This window comes from Vidua macroura, chromosome 7, assembly GCF_024509145.1.
Source record: "Vidua macroura isolate BioBank_ID:100142 chromosome 7, ASM2450914v1, whole genome shotgun sequence".
NCBI lineage: Eukaryota > Metazoa > Chordata > Aves > Passeriformes > Viduidae > Vidua > Vidua macroura.
The window spans coordinates 36783898-36802414 of NC_071577.1; the positions used below are offsets into that span (position 1 = coordinate 36783898).

An 18517-nucleotide genomic window follows, 5' to 3' on the forward strand; every position below is an offset into this window, starting at 1 on the left:
CCTGGGTGATCTAGTCCAGTCTCTCCTGTCACAAGGTACTGTGTTCTGCGTCCTCATACATAAATTTATTAAGCTGCATCTTAAATTCTTTTAGTTTTATTTGCCACCACAACTTCTTTAAAAGGATGGTTTAGAACTTCATATTATGGCCAGTTTATACTCATCTATTCTCATGCCAACATTGTTCTTCAGTTAAAACAGCTCTTCTCCCTCCCTGCTGTCCTCTTCTCCTCCCCTGCTCCTTTTCCCACCCCCACCAGCAAATTCATAGAGAACAATCCCAGCTCTTCCCAGCCATTTTCCAGCTGGCCAAACATTCCAAGCTCCCTGTCGCCTTCCAAAATCTCAGCAGCCTCTTCCTCCTGGTGCTTCTCACTGCTGCTGCCTGCACCTCTTCTGCCAGGAATTTCCACCTCACATATGTGTCCGTGGTTATGCACTCATGAGAGAGGATTATTTTTTCTTAATTAAAACTAAATATTTTGGATTTGTTGGTCAGGTACTGGAACAGGCTGCCCAGTGTAGTGGTTGAGTCACGAGCCCTGGAAATGTTGAAAAGATGTGTAGATGTGGCACTTGAGAGCAGGGGTTAGTGATGGGCTTGGAAGTGCTGAGGAAGAGTTGGACTTGATGGTCTTAGAGGTCTTTTCCCACCTCATGACTCCATGATTCCAAAGTTCCAAGCCTTCTCTAACCATGCTGTGGATAATTCTAATCTGTTTATTCCAGTTTCCAGTATCAAAATCACCAAGTTTTTGCCTGATTACCCAAATTCTTGTCTCAACTGATGATGCTTCCAGTCTTGAGTCAGCAAGAAATTTTTTGAATGCTTCTACTTTTCCTGCTGAAGTCTTTAATGAAAACTCAAAGAGCTGTTCCAAGAATATTTCACTGGTAACTTCCCTGCAATACAGTAGCTCTCCTTTCAACAAAGCTCATTTCAATACCTTATTTAGTCACTTCACAGTTATTGTTTTAGTTCTCTACATCTTCAGTAGTTTAACTAATCATTTCCTATTTGGCATCATATAAAATGCACAACTGAAATCCAGATAGATTTGGCCTCTTACATTTTAATTTTTCTAAAAACATTATTTATTTTATTAAAGAAAGGTGTCTGGTATGATCTGTGTTTATAAATGCTGTGTTTAATACATGCTCAGAAATACTGCTTACATTTCTAAACATTTATGTTGCAAATACCACTAAGAAAAGCTGTGTGGGAATGGCATTTTTATTTTACAATGTAAATGTGTAGTGATGTTTAACATGCTATTAATTTATTTCCATTTATTATTAGGGGGACAATTTTTTTAAATTTTATAAGCATAAGAGCATGATGCAAAATATGAATTATACAGCCATTTTATTGAATCTTTACTGCTAATGCACGCAGATTTCACAAAGTGTAATGACACTACTGAGCACTTAAGTTGTTAGGCTGTCATATTACAGAAAAATTATTTGTGCTATATAATCACTGTTTTCTTTTTCCTATTGTTTATTTCTGAGCTTACTTCATAAACATCTGTAAATGTAGATATACTTGCTGTGGCAAATATCTATTATTGCATCATAAACCTGAATGACTTCAGGTCCTTTGGTGCCAAATCAAACAAAATCTTCTGAGCCTCTCCTGGAAGGAGATACCCTTTCTGATGCTGCACATTTTGATAATATATCATAATAATATATAATCTGTAATTTTGAAGCTTATAAGAATAATGATCAGAGGCAATGCCTGATTCCTGACTTTTTCCCCTCAGTTGTTTTTCTAATGCCTTTAAGTTGACAGTGTATGTGTCTCTCACTCTACTCTTTTACCAAAAAAAAAAAAAAAAATTAATTAGAGTGTGTATAATTCAGAGACATGCCCTGGGATTTTACTAAGGAATAAAACAGGATGACTGGCAAAAGTCCCTAACTTAATAAGGAAGGTGAGGTGAATTCTTTATCCTTAGAGAGCAGATTTTATTGGCTCCATCTCAGAGCATCACAAAGAAAAGGAAGTAGGACTTGGTTTTGTCACTTTCAAAACTCTGGTGCTGGTTGAAAACCTGTCTATTTTTGCAGGCAATGATGCATACTGCTCCTTCCTTAAAGGACTAACAGTAGTGTCACATGTGCTGCAGGCCAAAAAAATTTGGTGAAATGTTGAATTCTGGATTCCAGTGGTATCCAATAAAACTTGAAGTCATGAGTCAATATATTAAATTACAGTGTCTTTTAGAATGTAGGCATAATCATACACCTCTTCACATTAAGATATGCTTCTTCAGAAATATAAGACACTCAGCTATTAAACATCCCCATTACTTGAAATTAATTAATTAACTAATTAATTCCTTCCAATTAATGTTTTCACACATATGTGGTAGCGCTGCTGTTAGACTGGCACTTTCTTTCTCCAAAGTCATAGAGACCTATTCCTGCCTCCCTCCCTCTTTTGCCATCTCAGCTTTGTTTCAGTCCTGCAAGGTGTTACTGAGGACTCTTACAAGTCTGTAAAGGACCTTAGAAAAATATTATTTTAAGACATCAGACATGAGAGTCAAGTGCAAGGATCTGTTCATATGCATTTTAAGAAAGTTCCAGCTAGGATTTTGGTCAGTGTATTCTATATTTTGAATGGTCAGGCCTGTCATTTTTAGTATTCCTTGGGAAATAATTACCTTAACTCTGTTTATGAGTATTATCATTATACAACAACTCATCTCTTTCTAAGAACTTCACAAAATTTTCATGTCTTTGAAGAGTACTAAAAAAATATGGATGGTCCAGACTAATTGTTTGTTTTTTGTTTCCTGGAGATAAAGGCTAATGGAAGAGAAGGTAGAAATGTAAAACTATTTAAATCTCTTAATGCCCCATCCATTCCCACTGCTGCTCTTCATTCTGCTCTTTCCATCCAAATGAATTACATACGGTAATTTTGGGTGTTATAATAAACAGATAGGCATCGTAATAATGTATTTCAGTTAGGAAGAGGTACTTGAAAGAAATTGGTTTTGCAATACACATGATGTGAGACAATCAATAGTGCTTTAGTCTGACAAGCACTGTCAATATCCATTGTCACAGTTCAGAAAGTCATTAATGGATAGTTCTTCAAAAACCAATGCTTTCAACACGTTGGAAGTGTTCAGATACACTGTACCTGGCAGGAATTAATCATAGGTAAACCCCTGAGATTATGTACAAATGCAGAGTAAATTAAGAGTGAAATAAAAGTCATTGGAAGGAATTTGAGATTGTGTTATAGGGAGTTACAAAGTCTTGCCAATAAAATATGGCGTTTAGGACATATTAAAAAATTTTACACTCTGAATCATCCAGGCTTTGCTCAGAACATCACACCCAGGAAAAAACATTCTGCTAGAAATACATTGTCTGGGTGCATGATTAAATTCACAGGAAGTAATCTCATAAACATTTTTATCCTGGCCCTGAAGAGTTCAGAGCCTTGCCTACCTCTGTGAGACGTTGCCATGCCAAAATCTTGGAGAAAGGCTTTTTTAGCTTCACCTTGCAATTTGTTGGTCACTGCTGATTAAACTATAGAAAATTAATTCTCATTGCATTGTGGTTGCAATCCAGGTTATTGAATGTTAAAAAGTAATTATTCATCTGTACGTCTCAAAACTAACTTTGTTTTCTGTAGAACTGTGTCACTGGGAGGTGTTGCATTCATTCTTGCCTTCCATGCTTCTGCTATTTATATGCTATTATTAAGGCTAGATTTGAATAAGGATTCAGACAATTTTTACAAGCAAGAAAAGTACAGGTCAGTTTTTGATCAGTGCTTTTTTTTTTTTTTTTTTTTTCCTGAGCATTTAGCTTGTACTTATCCCCTCTAATTCAGCCAGTTATTACAGTGCTATCCAACGATAAGGGTCAAAGATGTGTTCTTTCTTTTAGTCCTAAAAATGTGTTTATACTATTTTATTTTTTGTACCCAATCTGAATGGCACTTCCCTATTGTGATTAGTTACTTTGACTTCATACATATTGAGAACTGAGGAAAAGATCTTGCCATTATTTCATTTGTCCTTTCACACCTTTCCAACCTGTGGAAGAATGGAGGTCTAATAAAGTATCAAAAGTAGTCAGAAATTCTTTTATAGATCTAAAGGTTTCAACTTACTACCAGCCAAGCATGAAAATCAGACTTATATTTTTGCTGATGAAGTGTCCTTGCACACACTTGCACTAGCAGTAAAAAGTTATTATTATTTTATACTTCAGTCCTTAAGACTCTTATTTTTGCTTCTGTGTGGAACTGACTTCTCCTTTTTTACGTTGTTTGATATTTGCCAGCTCTCTTTCATGTAGGATACTTCTGGCCAAATTCAGAACCTGAAATTTAAAAAAGAAAGTGTTAAAAAAATATTTATTTTGCTTTTTGAGTTTTATACCTGTTGTGTTTTTTTTTTTGTTGTTGTTTTTTTTTTTTTTTTTTTTTTTTTATGTTTAGTCTTCTTTGCCTTTCAAAATATAATAGGACAACCATTTTAATATGGGGATATCATGAGAAGGATTGTTTGGCAAGAGAAGAAATATTTCTAAGTGAGATCCCAACATGAATATTTCTGCCTAAGCTTGGTTTTGGAACATGCTATCTAAACCCTTAAATTTCTGTGAGGCTTGGAGTTTTTTTCTGGTGACTCACATGTATTTAATAGAATAAAATGAGAAATTCATCAACTGTTGTTTTAAACTGTGTGCCATACAGCAAAATGTGGTACATACAAAGATATCCATGACAATAATTATTCCTACCTCTAGATGTAGTTTTAACACCATAATTGCTGTTTCAGGTATAAAACTTCCAGCTGGGTTAATTGTCTTTCTAAAGAGAGGGATGTTCACCCTGATGTCCTACTCTTCACAGAATGACCACATGTACTCCACTTGGAACACCTTAACTAGTCTGGTGCAGACTCAAAGTGGGCATAAAATACTTCAGAGCCCCAGAATGGGAAAAGTGGCAAGCAAATAATGGATTTGAAGTGTATTTTCACTCTTGCATCATTTACATCACTTAGGGAAACTTCAGGATAAAGCCAACCTAGTTGTGAATTGCTATGGACTGAGTGACACTGAGCAACAAAAGAGACCCCAAACTAAATACAACTCACTTCACTGTTTCAAACTACCACTAAGATGCAGAATTAGAAACATCCATTTGTTGTTCTTTTTATAGCACAGCCAAGTGACTTGGAATTTTAGCTTGTCCCTGCCAAGGATTGCTCAATTTCAAACAAAAAGTCCTCTTCTATAATGTTAAAAAAGCACCAACTATCAATTGAATGCTAATCTTTATGTTCTATGATACATCTCTCCAGGAATGCTACCATTAAAAAATGTGAATTTCAGTTTTCATAAGTGACGGATTATTGTACCAAGCCATGTATTTTCCAGTAAAGTGTCCTTTTATTTGTCCTGTGTGATTACTAGTTTGTGGAAGTATGTGTGGGGTCATTTTGGTGCTGTGGGAAAATGGAACACTCTTCTGTTAAAATCAGTAGTGAAATCAGAAGCAAACTATGCTCTGATCATTGTAGGCATGTGTTTAAATATTGCTTTCCTTAATTGGCTATGTTCTATTTACTTAAAATGAACAATTTGGCAAGTTTCTCTCCCTTGACAACAGCAAAGCGTAAACCATTTTATAAGTTTGGCTGTTAAAATCAGATTTGTAATGTAAACCACAATATTCCAGTGTTGTTGCTGTTGCTTAACCAGCTATTTTAGCTTGCCATTGTTTTGTAATTGTGCACCTTTAAATGTTCTGGTTTTGTTTAAAACTAATGTAAAATGCCTTGATAAAAAAAGACAAGACTGATAATAATGATGATACTTTTAATTTTGTTCTCTCTCTTTGCTTGGATCCTCAGTCTGAAGATTGCTGCATAATAGGGGAGGTTCAGTCTGCATGGGGAGAGAAGGGAGCATGTCTGCAACTGCAGCTAAATTGTCTCTTTAGAGATTCTGTCAAAGGGACAATGGACCAGGCTCCTGCCAATGCACCTTGTGGAGAATATTGTATTTTGGTGGATTGATTGATTGATTAATTGGTTAATTGATTTCCAAGAGAAGATGGAAGGCTATTCTTTCCTTAGAATAAAGAAGCCCACCCCTCTCTGAGCTGGAGGCCTTTGCCAAGGGAGGCTGCACCACTCTGGCTGCCCCATTAAACTAGTCAGAAATGGGCACAGTGACAGAGCTCAAGACACTGAACAAGAGTTATTCGAGGGTGGCAAGTCTCAGGTGATTTGTTAAAAATCTTTAAAAAACAGCTTGTTCAGGAAAAGCTGTACGAAAGGTCTCCCCATGGCATCTCTGCTGCTTCTGGAGCATGCTGAACTTCTCCTCCTTACTATTTTGATAGCCATCCCAGTGCCCTGTAAGCACCTCAGCAGAGAAAAAGTTAAATTTATGCCTTTGAAACCTCCTCCAGGGGATTTTCTGCAGCTGGATTCTATGTCTTTTTGACACAGAGCAGGAATAAATTGCGCTCAAATTGTTTCTCAGTTTGGTAAATGCTGAAATATAATAAAATATAATCATTAGGACGGGAATACTTTTCTTTCCATAAATTAATGCGTCTTGCACACATTTCGTGGCACACAGCCATGTTTTCTATAACTGCATTAAATATATATATAACTCTTAATCCATCTTGGCAAAAGAATCCAGTCCTTCACTGGTGGTGTGACCATCCATCCTCTCTCATTGCTAGGAGTGCACAGCTAATAGTGCGTAGCGCACTCGGAGCCCAGAGTTGGAGCTGAAAAATCACCCATGTGAAACTTGTGGGATTCGTGAACACTTCATGAGCAAACTGGTCGCCATCCAAATACTTATGGGCAATAAATAACAGAGCTCTGCGCGCAACCGGCAGAGTGAACTCGTCGTGTTTATTCACAAAAGTATTAATCAGATGGTTTGTAGTGTCCAACCAGCCACGCTGCTGACCTACCGCATGACTGGGATCTTACCCAGGGTGGTTATGGCTACTCTTTTCTCAGGATATCTCAGAAACCCACTGTTAATTTAGAAATACCGTTTCACTAAAAATTTCTCTTGATTTCCTTCAGTTTTCAGGCTGAACTACAGTGCCTCTGACACAAATGACAGAAACCGAATTAAAAGCAGATTAAAGAAGTTCATCTCCCGAAGACCCTCCTTGAAAACATTGCAAGAAAAGGGACTTATTAAAGGTGTGTTCAGTCTTCTATTCTTCTTTTTGGTGTAAAAATTAAAAAAATCACAAATTAATATTTGACTCAGTACATTGGACAAGCACTTCTTAAATATGGTTTTGTTGCTGTGTCTCATAACACACTGCTGAACTAGAAAGAAAAAAGTATCAATGTATGGTTCATCTACCTCTGTGGCATCTGACTGTGCCTCCAGTTTTTCTGCTTTGGTGTGCAAGTGGTAGAAGCCCCTCCATTTAACACCGTGAACAATGCAAATCAAGAAGCTGCACAACTCCATTGCTTTTTAAGAAAAGAATATCGATATAGTTTTATGTTTTAGAACCCAAAATAGGACCCTCAGATGCTGTTCTGACTAATTTGTTGGAAGACTTTCTGCTTTCTTCTCTCATTATTTTTCTAACTCACCAACAAAATCCATTTTAAAAAATTTGAAATACATGTCAACGAATAAGAAATGCTTTGAATCTGTGGGTTCTTTTTCCTTTTACAATTTCTTTCTAAGCTAGTCAGCCATCACTTTCACATATTCTTAAAAAATTGTTTCTCTGATAAAATGTGTTTGTTAGTTTATCCAAGAAGTGTTTCACTGAGAGGCTGGTAGTTAACTTGAAGGCAGTAGCATTCTGACCACTAACATCCAAGTAAAGCTGTGTTTTTAAATATTGTCTGGAATAATGCTTGAAAAATTTACGCACTCCCAAATTATTATGTGTGAAACCCACAACTGCACATGCAAATTGACTAGAAAGGGGCATTTTGCCAGCCGTCCCTGTCAATCTCTGGAGTGTGAGTTTTCCAGTGGTGTGTCAAAAATGGCAAGGGGTGTTCCTAGTGTGTATTAAACTTGTCTGTCCTGAGCCAAGAGATTGACCCCAGCCAGAATAAGCTAAAGCAGCTACAAGAGTTCAACACCAGCTGGGCCCATGTCTGGAGAGAATAAGATTTGATGAATTAAGTTCTTATGTTTTAGATACGTGCAGAGATGCTCAGTGCAGTGTTGTTTACTGTAAAGAAATCTTCATTATATGAAACCACAACGTCCCTCAGTTATGGGGTTCTACTTCCAGCTGACCAGAAACTTTGAAAAAATGTCATTTTGGTGTCAATATGTGTGTGTGAGGTGTGCACATCTGCACACCAAACTTTCAGGATCTGTCCTTACACGTTTATAGTAACTGATCTCAATCCTTCGGAGGGTTTTTCCTTTTCGACATGCTTTGTGAGTTGAGAGTGCAATTTGAATGCATCATGTTAGTTGTTTCAGTTATTACAATAAAAGAGTAGTAATTTATAGACTTTTAATTTCTGGATTTAAGGGTTAGGTGTTTAGTTTAATAAAGTGTGGCTGATGAATCTCCTGCAGTGTTACATAGGGATCAGATGTGATCCCTGCTAACAGATCCAGATTCATTAGCATAACTCAAATCCACCCTCTAATATATCTCTCTAGGAAAGCCAGACGAATTTGGGTTTGGCTTGAGTTGCATTAAACTCTTAACTTTGTTCTACCTGGGATACTTTTCCATGGATAACAGAGGTGCTGTTGATTTGTGGCTCAGTAACTCAGAATCTGTACCCGGCACAGTTTTATTACCAAACTAATGCTGCCATGAAGAAAACATGCTAGTTATCTACCATGAAGTTTCATTAGGATTAGGTTTTGGCCATGCAAATGAGGCAGGATTCGTTAGCACAGCTTAATTCCAATCTACAGTAAGACTATGTGAAATGCTCATTTGATAAGGTTCCTTCATTGTCTTCACCACAGTTTATCCCCTTAATCTGTTAAAATGTTATGAAAATGCAGTTGCAGTGCTTATGCAGAGACCACTTTTAAATGTTAATTTTTAGTCTCCTATTAGAATATTTTTAAATCGCAAAATGCAACCACCCAGATTACCAATGAAAAGCTTGCCAAATTTTTGTATTATAAGATGCATCTATTTATTTTTCTAAAGGTGACTTAAATGGTTGCAGAAACCCCTCAGAACTATTTATTTGCTCAATTCTTAAGGGAAAAAAATGTTAACCAATTTTTACTAGAAAAAATTCCTCCAGCTCTCAGAACATGTCTACGACCTTTTATTCCATAGGGAAATACTTCTGTCAGAATTGTAAATCCCTTAAAATAGGAGCTTGTAATAAAAGTGTGTATAAAGCCTTGCAGGACATCTTGGTACCAAATTCCTGACAAAGAGCTGTTCTGTGTGCTGGTGAAGAATTGATATAAATATCTGTGAAGTGTGTGGTGTTAATTACTCCAATGCAGTGGCACTGTAGGTGCTGTGAAAACCTTCACTTTTCATCAAGTGCTATTCATATTTGCCAGGGGCACTATAAAGCTCTCAAATCTATATTGATTTTTTACATTGTATGTCACACTGGAACCAAAACTCCAATAAATTTAACACGTAAATTATAGTCATGAGTAAATACATTTTAAGGTGGTAAGTTCACTTAAACATAGTCCTGTGCTCAGTGAGTCGCTGATGCATGCACACTTGGCCAGGAGACTCCACACATTTCTCCACACTAACCAAATTTGGGAATACAGGCTTCAAAATTAAATAGCAGTTTGATCTCCTGGGGTACTTTGTTCTGCCAACACTATTATCAGGAAATCTAGAAATTATGTGATTGTCATTTAACTCTTACCCAAACTTTGCTTGTGTAGAGTATAGCAGATATCCATGTAGAAAGTAAAGTAGGGAGTTAAATGAAAATAGTAAGGAGGATAACACTTAGACCAGGGAATGTAGAAGACTGATGGTTAAACGTTAGCTACATGTTGATCTGAAAATGAAGATGCACTGACACTTTGCATGACAAAAAGTTACTTTTGTCATCATTGTCCCATTTGCTTCCTAGTCCTGGGCAGAAAAGAAGCCAGGATGGGAACAGCACGTTGGCTCCAGTCATTGCAATGGGCTGGTGACTGGGGCTCTTCATGCTCCAGCCAGAGCTCTACTGAAGATCATCTGTCCTTGTTCCATCTCACTCATGCTTACACAAAATATCCTTGGTCTCGAAGCTTTTTGAAGCATTTCTGAGATGATGTGCAATACAGGGACATTGTGGAATGTGTTTGTGTCTCTAAGCACACTTCTCTTCTTAGATATACACATGCACACAACCTAGAAATAGTAAATAAGAGGCATGCCCCATGTCTGCCAGTTGAGCAGTGTTATTTTGAGAATAACTGTTCAAATTTATATGCTAGGGCAGGGGTCCTTGGTTCCTCGGCATTGAAATATTCTCAGAATTTACAGAATCTGCACTAATATGCTAGAAAAATAATATATAAATCTTCTCTTTTAAAACGACTTTATAGTCTATAATTGAACTTTGATCTTTATGTTTGAGCTTTGTCATGATTTAGTATTACCCAGAATGAATTGCCAACCTTCAGCTTGATGTTGGTCTCCTAACATCCTGATTTCTGAGATTTTCTAGACCAACAAAGGAAAAGAAACTTCTGTGAAACTGTGATTTTAAAGCTGTGATGGTTGTGTCAGTAATACACTATCACAAAACACACTCTCAGCAAAGAGTAAAAAAACATGAGCAACAACCTCTCATAAATGACACTGTGGGAAATGAGGAAAATGAAGCTATGCAGCTGGCAAGAAATTTATTTAGGTTTCTTTTTTTTTTAGGGTGGATCTTTCTTTCCCAAAAGCTAGACACCGAAGGAACTCCATTGAATGTATTTCATAAGCTAAGGGAAAAACCAAAACAGCATAAAATTTGGAACGGTTACAACTCTTTCAAGATGAAAATAAAAGCCACTCAATTGCTAGTGAAAGGAACTAGCTGTGATTTGGCTTGATAGCCTATAGAGCAGGGCTCAGCATATGTTGGTGGTTGTGCAGATCACAGCACAGAGATCACCAGCCATTCCATTTCCAGGCAAGGGAAAATGTCTTTATTGTATCATATGTTTCATTGGACCTTGGAATAGTTCAATATAATGAGCAGAATGTTCATGAGAAGTCCAAAAGAGCAGATTAAGACCTACCTTTGGTGTATTCTGTAATTCTTGCAGATTACGAAGGAATTTTGCAAGTGCTCTGGTGTACATCAGAGTTTAGGGAAAGTTAGGAAATGTTTCCTTTGACTTGCAGGGACAATGGGTCACAAGGGTATTTCTTTCTTTGATATGGACATTTGGAAGCAATTTTCCTAAACCTTGTGGATGGCCAGACACTGAACAAAGTGATTTCTTCCTTTGACATGATGCTAAAACATGATTCAGAGAATTTTTAAACGTCTCATTTTGGGAGAAGTGCCTTGAGTAGTACAGCAGACACCCTCTCTTTGAATTCAAGCAAGCTCTTGTTCCCAGTAAAACACCAGAATTTCTTAAGAGAGACCTGTGTCTGTGGTACTATTTTCGCTTTTTCTGAGAATATGAAACAAATCTGGCAGCTCATATGCCACTTAATAGTAACTGTTCACAAATGTAATTTTTTTTTTTTTAATTGATGACCACCACAGATCAACGATATATAGTAAATCTTCACATTAAAAGGACTGGCAAGATTCCCAGCTTGCATAAATCAGGGAAGCTTCATTGACAACCTCGCCGACTTCACTCAGCTGAGGACCTGCCCCACTTATTGTAAAAGTGTCATGGCATTATTTGGAGCCCCAGTCTGGAATCATCATCACTTTAATGTCTGACTTAATGTGTCTGACTACAGATAGTGCAGCTAGAAGAAGTCACCTTTAAGAATATGGCTCCAAATGCATGACTTCCCTCTGCAAAAGTTCACAGCTCTGGTGCCTACTGTCCTATCCCTCTCCTTGTACATTCATCTCTGATTTTCTCTTTTCATTCCCTCTCCCAACATTCAAACAGATACAAAGAAAACAAACGACTTGAATGTTGGTGCAAAGCTCTGTTAGTCCAGCAGTTCGAATCCAGATATTGCACAGTTAATTCTGTTCCTGAAAGGCACAGGATTACATAGATATAATTCACATTTCTAAAAACTTGGGCATTGTACCATTATACCATCTCCTCTCATGCCAGAATTTATGCTTCTTCCTGAGACTTTGGAGTATTGGCCATGCCCTTCCCTGGTTTTTTAATAAAAAACACTGAAGTATGAGTTCTTCCAAGTGTGGCCACATCTCATCCATGTACACCCAAAACAGTTAAACAATGACATTCTCAGTGAGGATGTGGCTTTAGTGATTTTGTTTTAATTGTTTCTTTTCCAGAAGAATTGTCTCCCATAGTCGAGTTTTCTGCAGCCCTGGGTTAGTGGCTTTGCTGCAGCCTGAGAGAGCTACTCAAAAGAAAGAAAAAAAAAAGTAGCCCTGTCAAGCTCAGGAAAAACTTGAAGCTCCCCAGAACGAGCAATTCATTGCAGCCATAATCATCATTTTATATTATACAACTTGTGAATGTCCATTCTGGTGTCTGGTTTTATATCCCTGTGTGAAGCTGTCACACACCCCACCATCTCCAGCAGAATTTTTAACGTGCAGATAGCAGGGATGTGTAATGTAAACCATACCACCAAACATATTATGAATATATTGCTCTTCTTAAAAATGCTTGTTGGTTTTTCATACTACAGTATTGACTAACTGTCGGTGTTTGATGTATGGTTTACCAGCCTGATGTAGACTTATGGTTAGAGCTTAACTTGTTAGTTCTGCTTTTGCAGCCAATTCAGAATAACTACAGATGCCCCAAGATATTAAAATTGACTGCTCAAATGGACTCAGTGTGGGAGTTTCATTGGTTTTAAATTGATAACAGCTGAAAGAGTGAATGATTAAAGCTGTATATGGGCATAGTATGCAGCTCCTTTGTACGAGCCCTTGTGAACAGAATCCATTGCATGGGAATTGCCTTTGTTCTAATAAAAGATATTTCTGAACAATTGTTAGTTTAAATTTTTAAATGATGAAACAAGAGCATTTCAGGAGCCTATAGAGGAAATAATTCCTGAGAAACTGGAATAACTCTGAGAAGATAAAGTGGATTTCTATTCAGAGGGGAGCATTTAAAGTTAAGTAGCATTCCATAAGGTGGTAATTGTGTCTATTTCCCAGGCATTTGAGTTAAATAAGCTGGATAGGAAACATAAACTGTCATAACAGGAGGTTAGGAGTGTTGTGTACATCTCTTTTTTTCAAGTCATAAAAGATGAAGTTTTGGAGGACCTTATCACAAATAAATCAAACAAAGAGTTTTTGCTTTCCTTATCCCTTTGGGAGCAGTTTTTTTTTTGTTTTTTTTTTTTTTTTTTTGTTTTTTTTTTTTTTTTTTAATGTTCTGGAGAGCTTTCTCTTAAACTAGTTTTAAAATATGTATAACTCTACACTTATAAAAGAATAAGAAAATAATGTTTAATTTTAGTTACATACAAATCTTGCCTAAAAAAAGTGAGCAATTCACCATTCCTTGTTTTTTGAAATACTGCACAAACAAATCTTAGCTGAGTTTTCCTCAAGTATCCCTGTGACCTCCACCAGTGTAAATATGGCAGTGTAACTGCTGCCATTCCCATGTTTATGCACAGAAACAGATCCAGCAAAAAGTCAATTGATTAGAGAGAGTCACGGAATTTGTGGTCCAGGAGTACTCAGAATTGAGATTATTTGGATGACTCATGGGATCATGTACTTGTAAATACTCATGAATTTCTAGAAGGGGGAAAAAACCCTCCAAAGCAGTTGTGTGCTGTTGTTTTACCATAGTCTATTTTGATGCCCAGAAAGTATTAATGCTATTTTGCAGCCCTTCCATCCAAGATAAAAATCCTGAGTACCTGTGTTCCAAAGAAGAGGTGATTTAAAACTTAACTGTGGGGTACAAAATGTGACTGTGTCCATGCAGTGAAAGGTATAAAAAATGAGGTTAAATATTTTGCTGAATATATAGAATCTGAACCAAGAAATGAAGTAACAGACTTGGTGAGAATTGTAAAACTCTTTTCAGCCTGTTCAAAATTTCCTCCCAGGAATACCAAATATTCTGTGTTCATGATAGAGATTGAAAGAGTAACTGTGAAATAATCCTAGAAGTTGATTATAAAGTGGTTATAACACAGAAGAGAAACTGCTGAACAGCAACATACTAATTTCATTTCAGTTCTTCATGTGTTACCATCTAAACACAGTGCAGTTTTTTGCCTGTTTTGTTTCTGAAATTGTTTACAAGTGTCTTTGTCCACCAAATAAGACATGTTTTTACTTCTTTTTTTCACATAATTTACATTGGAGACCATTCCATATTATGCAAAGAATTTGACAGTCTTTGCTAAAATTTTAAAAAACAATTAAGATGTCAAAAGAGGAAGTGCTAGTACATTTTAATCATAAATCTCTGTATGTATAATTACCACTGAAGGCAGCTATAAATGTTTTATGAAGAAAATGTAACCAGACTGTGCTTTGTCAGAAACATAACCCCAAAACATGTAACAGACTGTTCGCTAATGGTTAACGCCACACATGCACACAACCTTCCTGAGAGCAGTGCTGTGAACCCAGTCCTCCATCCCTTCTGCAGCCCAAACTCTGACTAACTTCAACTCAAGCTTTGATGTACTCTCCCAGAATGCAGATCCCACACTTTGGGAGGTGCTGCAATAAACTGCCCTGGAGCATCTCGAGAAGTCCAAAGCGACCCCTGCCCTGCACCTTGGTTCTGCCACTGTGTTCCCTGCTCTGGGTATCAGGAAAGAAAAGGCAATCAAGTGCTCTTGAAATCTGAGCTGAGAATGAAATAGTGGTGATTAATGAAAATGAAGCTTATTGCAGCACAGATTTTTTTTTTTTCTTTAAATGGGGTTTTGCTTGTGAGCGAGGATAAGTTGGTTTTAGAGCAAAAAGCAATTGGTTATGGTGCAGTATCATGGCCCTGACTATGGAGGAAACATCCAATTCCATGGGAGCTGCTGGGTTTTCTATGCAAAGTCCAGACTGGTGCTATCACCTTTCAGCTATATATATAATAATAATTTTCAAAGCCTCCACACCAATTTACAAACTATAGTGCTCTGTTGAAATGCTATATGGAGACTGTCTCTTCAGATAAATGATGACAGTACACTCCTATTGTTTCAGCATTTAACTGGCTCCTATTGAATAGTTCCTCTCATCTGTTTGATTCATTCTGATTTTAGCTGACAACGTCCCTGTTACTGATTGCTCTTTTCATAATCTCTCAGACACACAGAGTGGAAATGAGGTGGAGGAAGCTAATTAGTAATCTGACGGGTTGAACCTGCTAATACAAATATGTTTCAAGATCAACAGTCAAAGTTGATCAAAACTTTGAAATCACAAAAACTAAAAGGTGGCATTATCTAGTTAAAGGATTGCTTGTGAAGGAAGTGAGACTAATCATTAGTTAAACATGGTGTAAGATGAAATCCCCATCAAAAGACATCTAGTATCTTCTGTTTTTCAGAGCAGGTAACTCGATCAGTAAAGAAAAAGATTTTGTGAAGTTGAGATGAAATTTTACTGAGTCCTGATGATGCAAAGTAATGAAGTCCTTGCCTTCATACAGTGCTTCATGAAAGAGTGAAACTTCCAAATGCATGGAAGGGACAGGTCACCCAACCAGATGAGTTTCTAGGTTGGACCAAGTGCATCATATAGAAATTTGAATTCAATGCCTTAAGAAGCTGTAGCTCTGGAACTGCCTGCACATTTTCTATGGCAGGTCCAATCAAACTCTGGAGACCTCCAAGTCTCAGAAAGGTCAAAATTAAGGTGCAAGTGGCAATTGAAATTGAATCCAGAGGGAAGCATCAAGCACTATGAGCAGCAGATGTGGAGGGATTTGGTTCTGGGGCAAAAGCTAATGACCACTAGGACTCAAAAAGGATTTGGTTCCAGCTTTGTCTATGCATCTTCAATATCTGAGATTTAAATTAATAGGCAAGCTGAGAAGAGAGAAAAATCCCACTAATAATAATATGCCTTAATGTATTTTCCTCTTGTCTTCCAAATGTAGATCAAATTTTTGGCTCCCATTTGCACATGGTTTGTGAGCATGAGAAATCTACAGTTCCCCAGTTTGTAAGACTCTGCATAAAAGCTGTTGAAAAAAGAGGTGAGTACCTTATTATTTAATACTTTTTTTTTCTCTAATAGTAATCAAAACTTTAATCTTGTAACTCTGCTTGGATTGCCAGGGTAGGCAGACAGTACAATCTATAATATATTTATGAATAGAACTATATCACATTCTGTGTATCTTCATTATCTTTATATGATAAGACATTAATAGAACTCATTCATGCTGATTATTCAGGTTTTTTTGGGTTTTTTTTGACATGTTGTTGGTTTAGTCTTTCTCTGGGTAAGCAAATGTTAACCATTGATAAAATGTCAGTTATTTCATTCTAAAGTCCCTGGCGAATGTAGCCAATACTTTTTCCTAAGTCTTGAATTGGAAAATTTAACCAAAATAAAATAAAAATAATTAACCAAAATAATTGTTATTCTAGCATGGCCATATTTTTTTTTTTTTTTAACGAGTGTAGGTGTCTAATTTTTACAGTTATTTTACAAGCCATGATATTACAAAAATACTGAAATGAGTATCCATCCTCATTAAAAGTTTTGATTAGTAAGAAAAATTTTCATAGTATAAAAAAGATGCTCTTAACACCGTTGCCTGCCTTCCTTTCTGCAGTGTGTATCTTCTCTCAATGAAGGTCATTTTCTTTGGAAGGTGCATGCGGTAGATGCAGAATCTTAAAATGTATTGTATAAAAATGTGAGGCTTCATCACCATCTGTTACAAGTTTACAACTTGTTCCAGGGATCTGGGGAAACATATATCTTGCAAAAGATAGAAAATTTATTTTCAGAATAAGGCTGGGTGAACCCATTGTCACTGCCATATACCGGAGTCTCAGAACAAGAGAATCCATGAAAAATAAAAAGATACTTAGAGCGTTACCCACAAAGGAAAAAGCTATTTTAATTCTGCCATTGTTACCTGGTTTTATAGTGAAAGGTGCAATAAAACTACCCTGGAGTTTCAAACTCAGGGAAATTCATGCTTTAATTATACAGCAAAGAGAGCACTGGGATATTATTATTCCCAGAATGATTGGCAGGAAGTCAGAGACTGAAACAAACTGGAGATTGTTCAGCAGGGGGAGATAGTAGCATTGGGTTTTTGTGGAGGAAGGCTGGAGGCTGGATAAAAAAAGGGGAAAAATGTGTGAAGTGGCTATTAATAGAGGAGGAATTGTGAGGTGAAATTCAAAACATGAAAAGGAAAGGCAGAGATTAGATTGCAAAAATGCCACTCCATGCAGAACATGTCTAACAAACTGCTTGGTTACAACCTCAGCACAAGTTCCCTCAAGAATGTGCTGGATATTTCATAGATGTTTTGGAGTGTCTGACCACTCCTCCAAGTAGAAGTGAGGCCAGAAGTCTCTGCACTTCTGAACTGTAATAGAAAAATTCAAGGAACGTAATTAGATGTTTACTGTCTGTGCGATTATCAAAAAAAAATTCATATTAGAAAGTGGATGTATTACCATTCCTTCAAAGGCGGTCATCCTTCTGAGTACTGCACTGCAGTTCTTGTGTTTCCTTCAAACTTGCTGTGACTTAGAGAAGCTTACCCCTTTTGGTTAGCCTAACATGTAAATAAAAGCTAATCGCATGGCATGAGATAAAAATTTCATGTTATCATTATATTTATGAGTTTATATTTGATACGCAGTTTTTTTCTATCATCGTTTTCTTGGATTAAGATGCTTCCATTTACTCACATTCTATTTACTCAGAGTGTTGTTTTTACTAAGTTCTGGCATAAACTATCTCAGGACAGCAGTAATTTATGTGAAGCTAAGTCCAATGTTTATGCAAGCTTCTGATGACATTTTGTGCCGGGGTTGGTATTAGGAAGCAGTATGTGGAGGTGCCAAGTCTCCCGGCATGGCTGAGACTCAACAGATCTGAAACCCTCCTCTTAATGGCCAGATATGCCTCCAGCCAAGATACTCAACTGCAGAGTCATGGGAAATACTTATGTACCAATTATGGGAAAGGCACATTTAATGAAAACTGTATGTTTACTTTCATAGTCTTAGTAAGATGGCCTAGATACTCGGTACAGCTGGCATATTGGCTGTGGTAGAAAAGCTTTCTTTTCCTATTTAGAGAATATATCATCCACATACTGTAACTGTACCAAAAATGTTACATGCGTGCTTCGCTTCAGATAAAGCATTATTAGGAAAAAAGAACCTTAGGAGACCATCCCTAAACATTACTTACAAACCATTTGTGCT

At 36.9% G+C, this 18517-nt stretch overlaps 1 protein-coding gene across 1 annotated transcript in view; it reads left to right on the top strand.

The window, feature by feature from the left end:
- The window catches only part of ARHGAP15 (Rho GTPase activating protein 15), a 320784-nt gene that overhangs the window by 179824 nt on the left and 122443 nt on the right, over window positions 1-18517 (top strand). The window contains exons 9-10 of the mRNA XM_053982387.1: window positions 7101-7223; window positions 16213-16311. Coding sequence (XP_053838362.1) covers window positions 7101-7223; window positions 16213-16311 — 222 coding nt within the window. The remainder of the gene's footprint in view (window positions 1-7100; window positions 7224-16212; window positions 16312-18517) is intronic.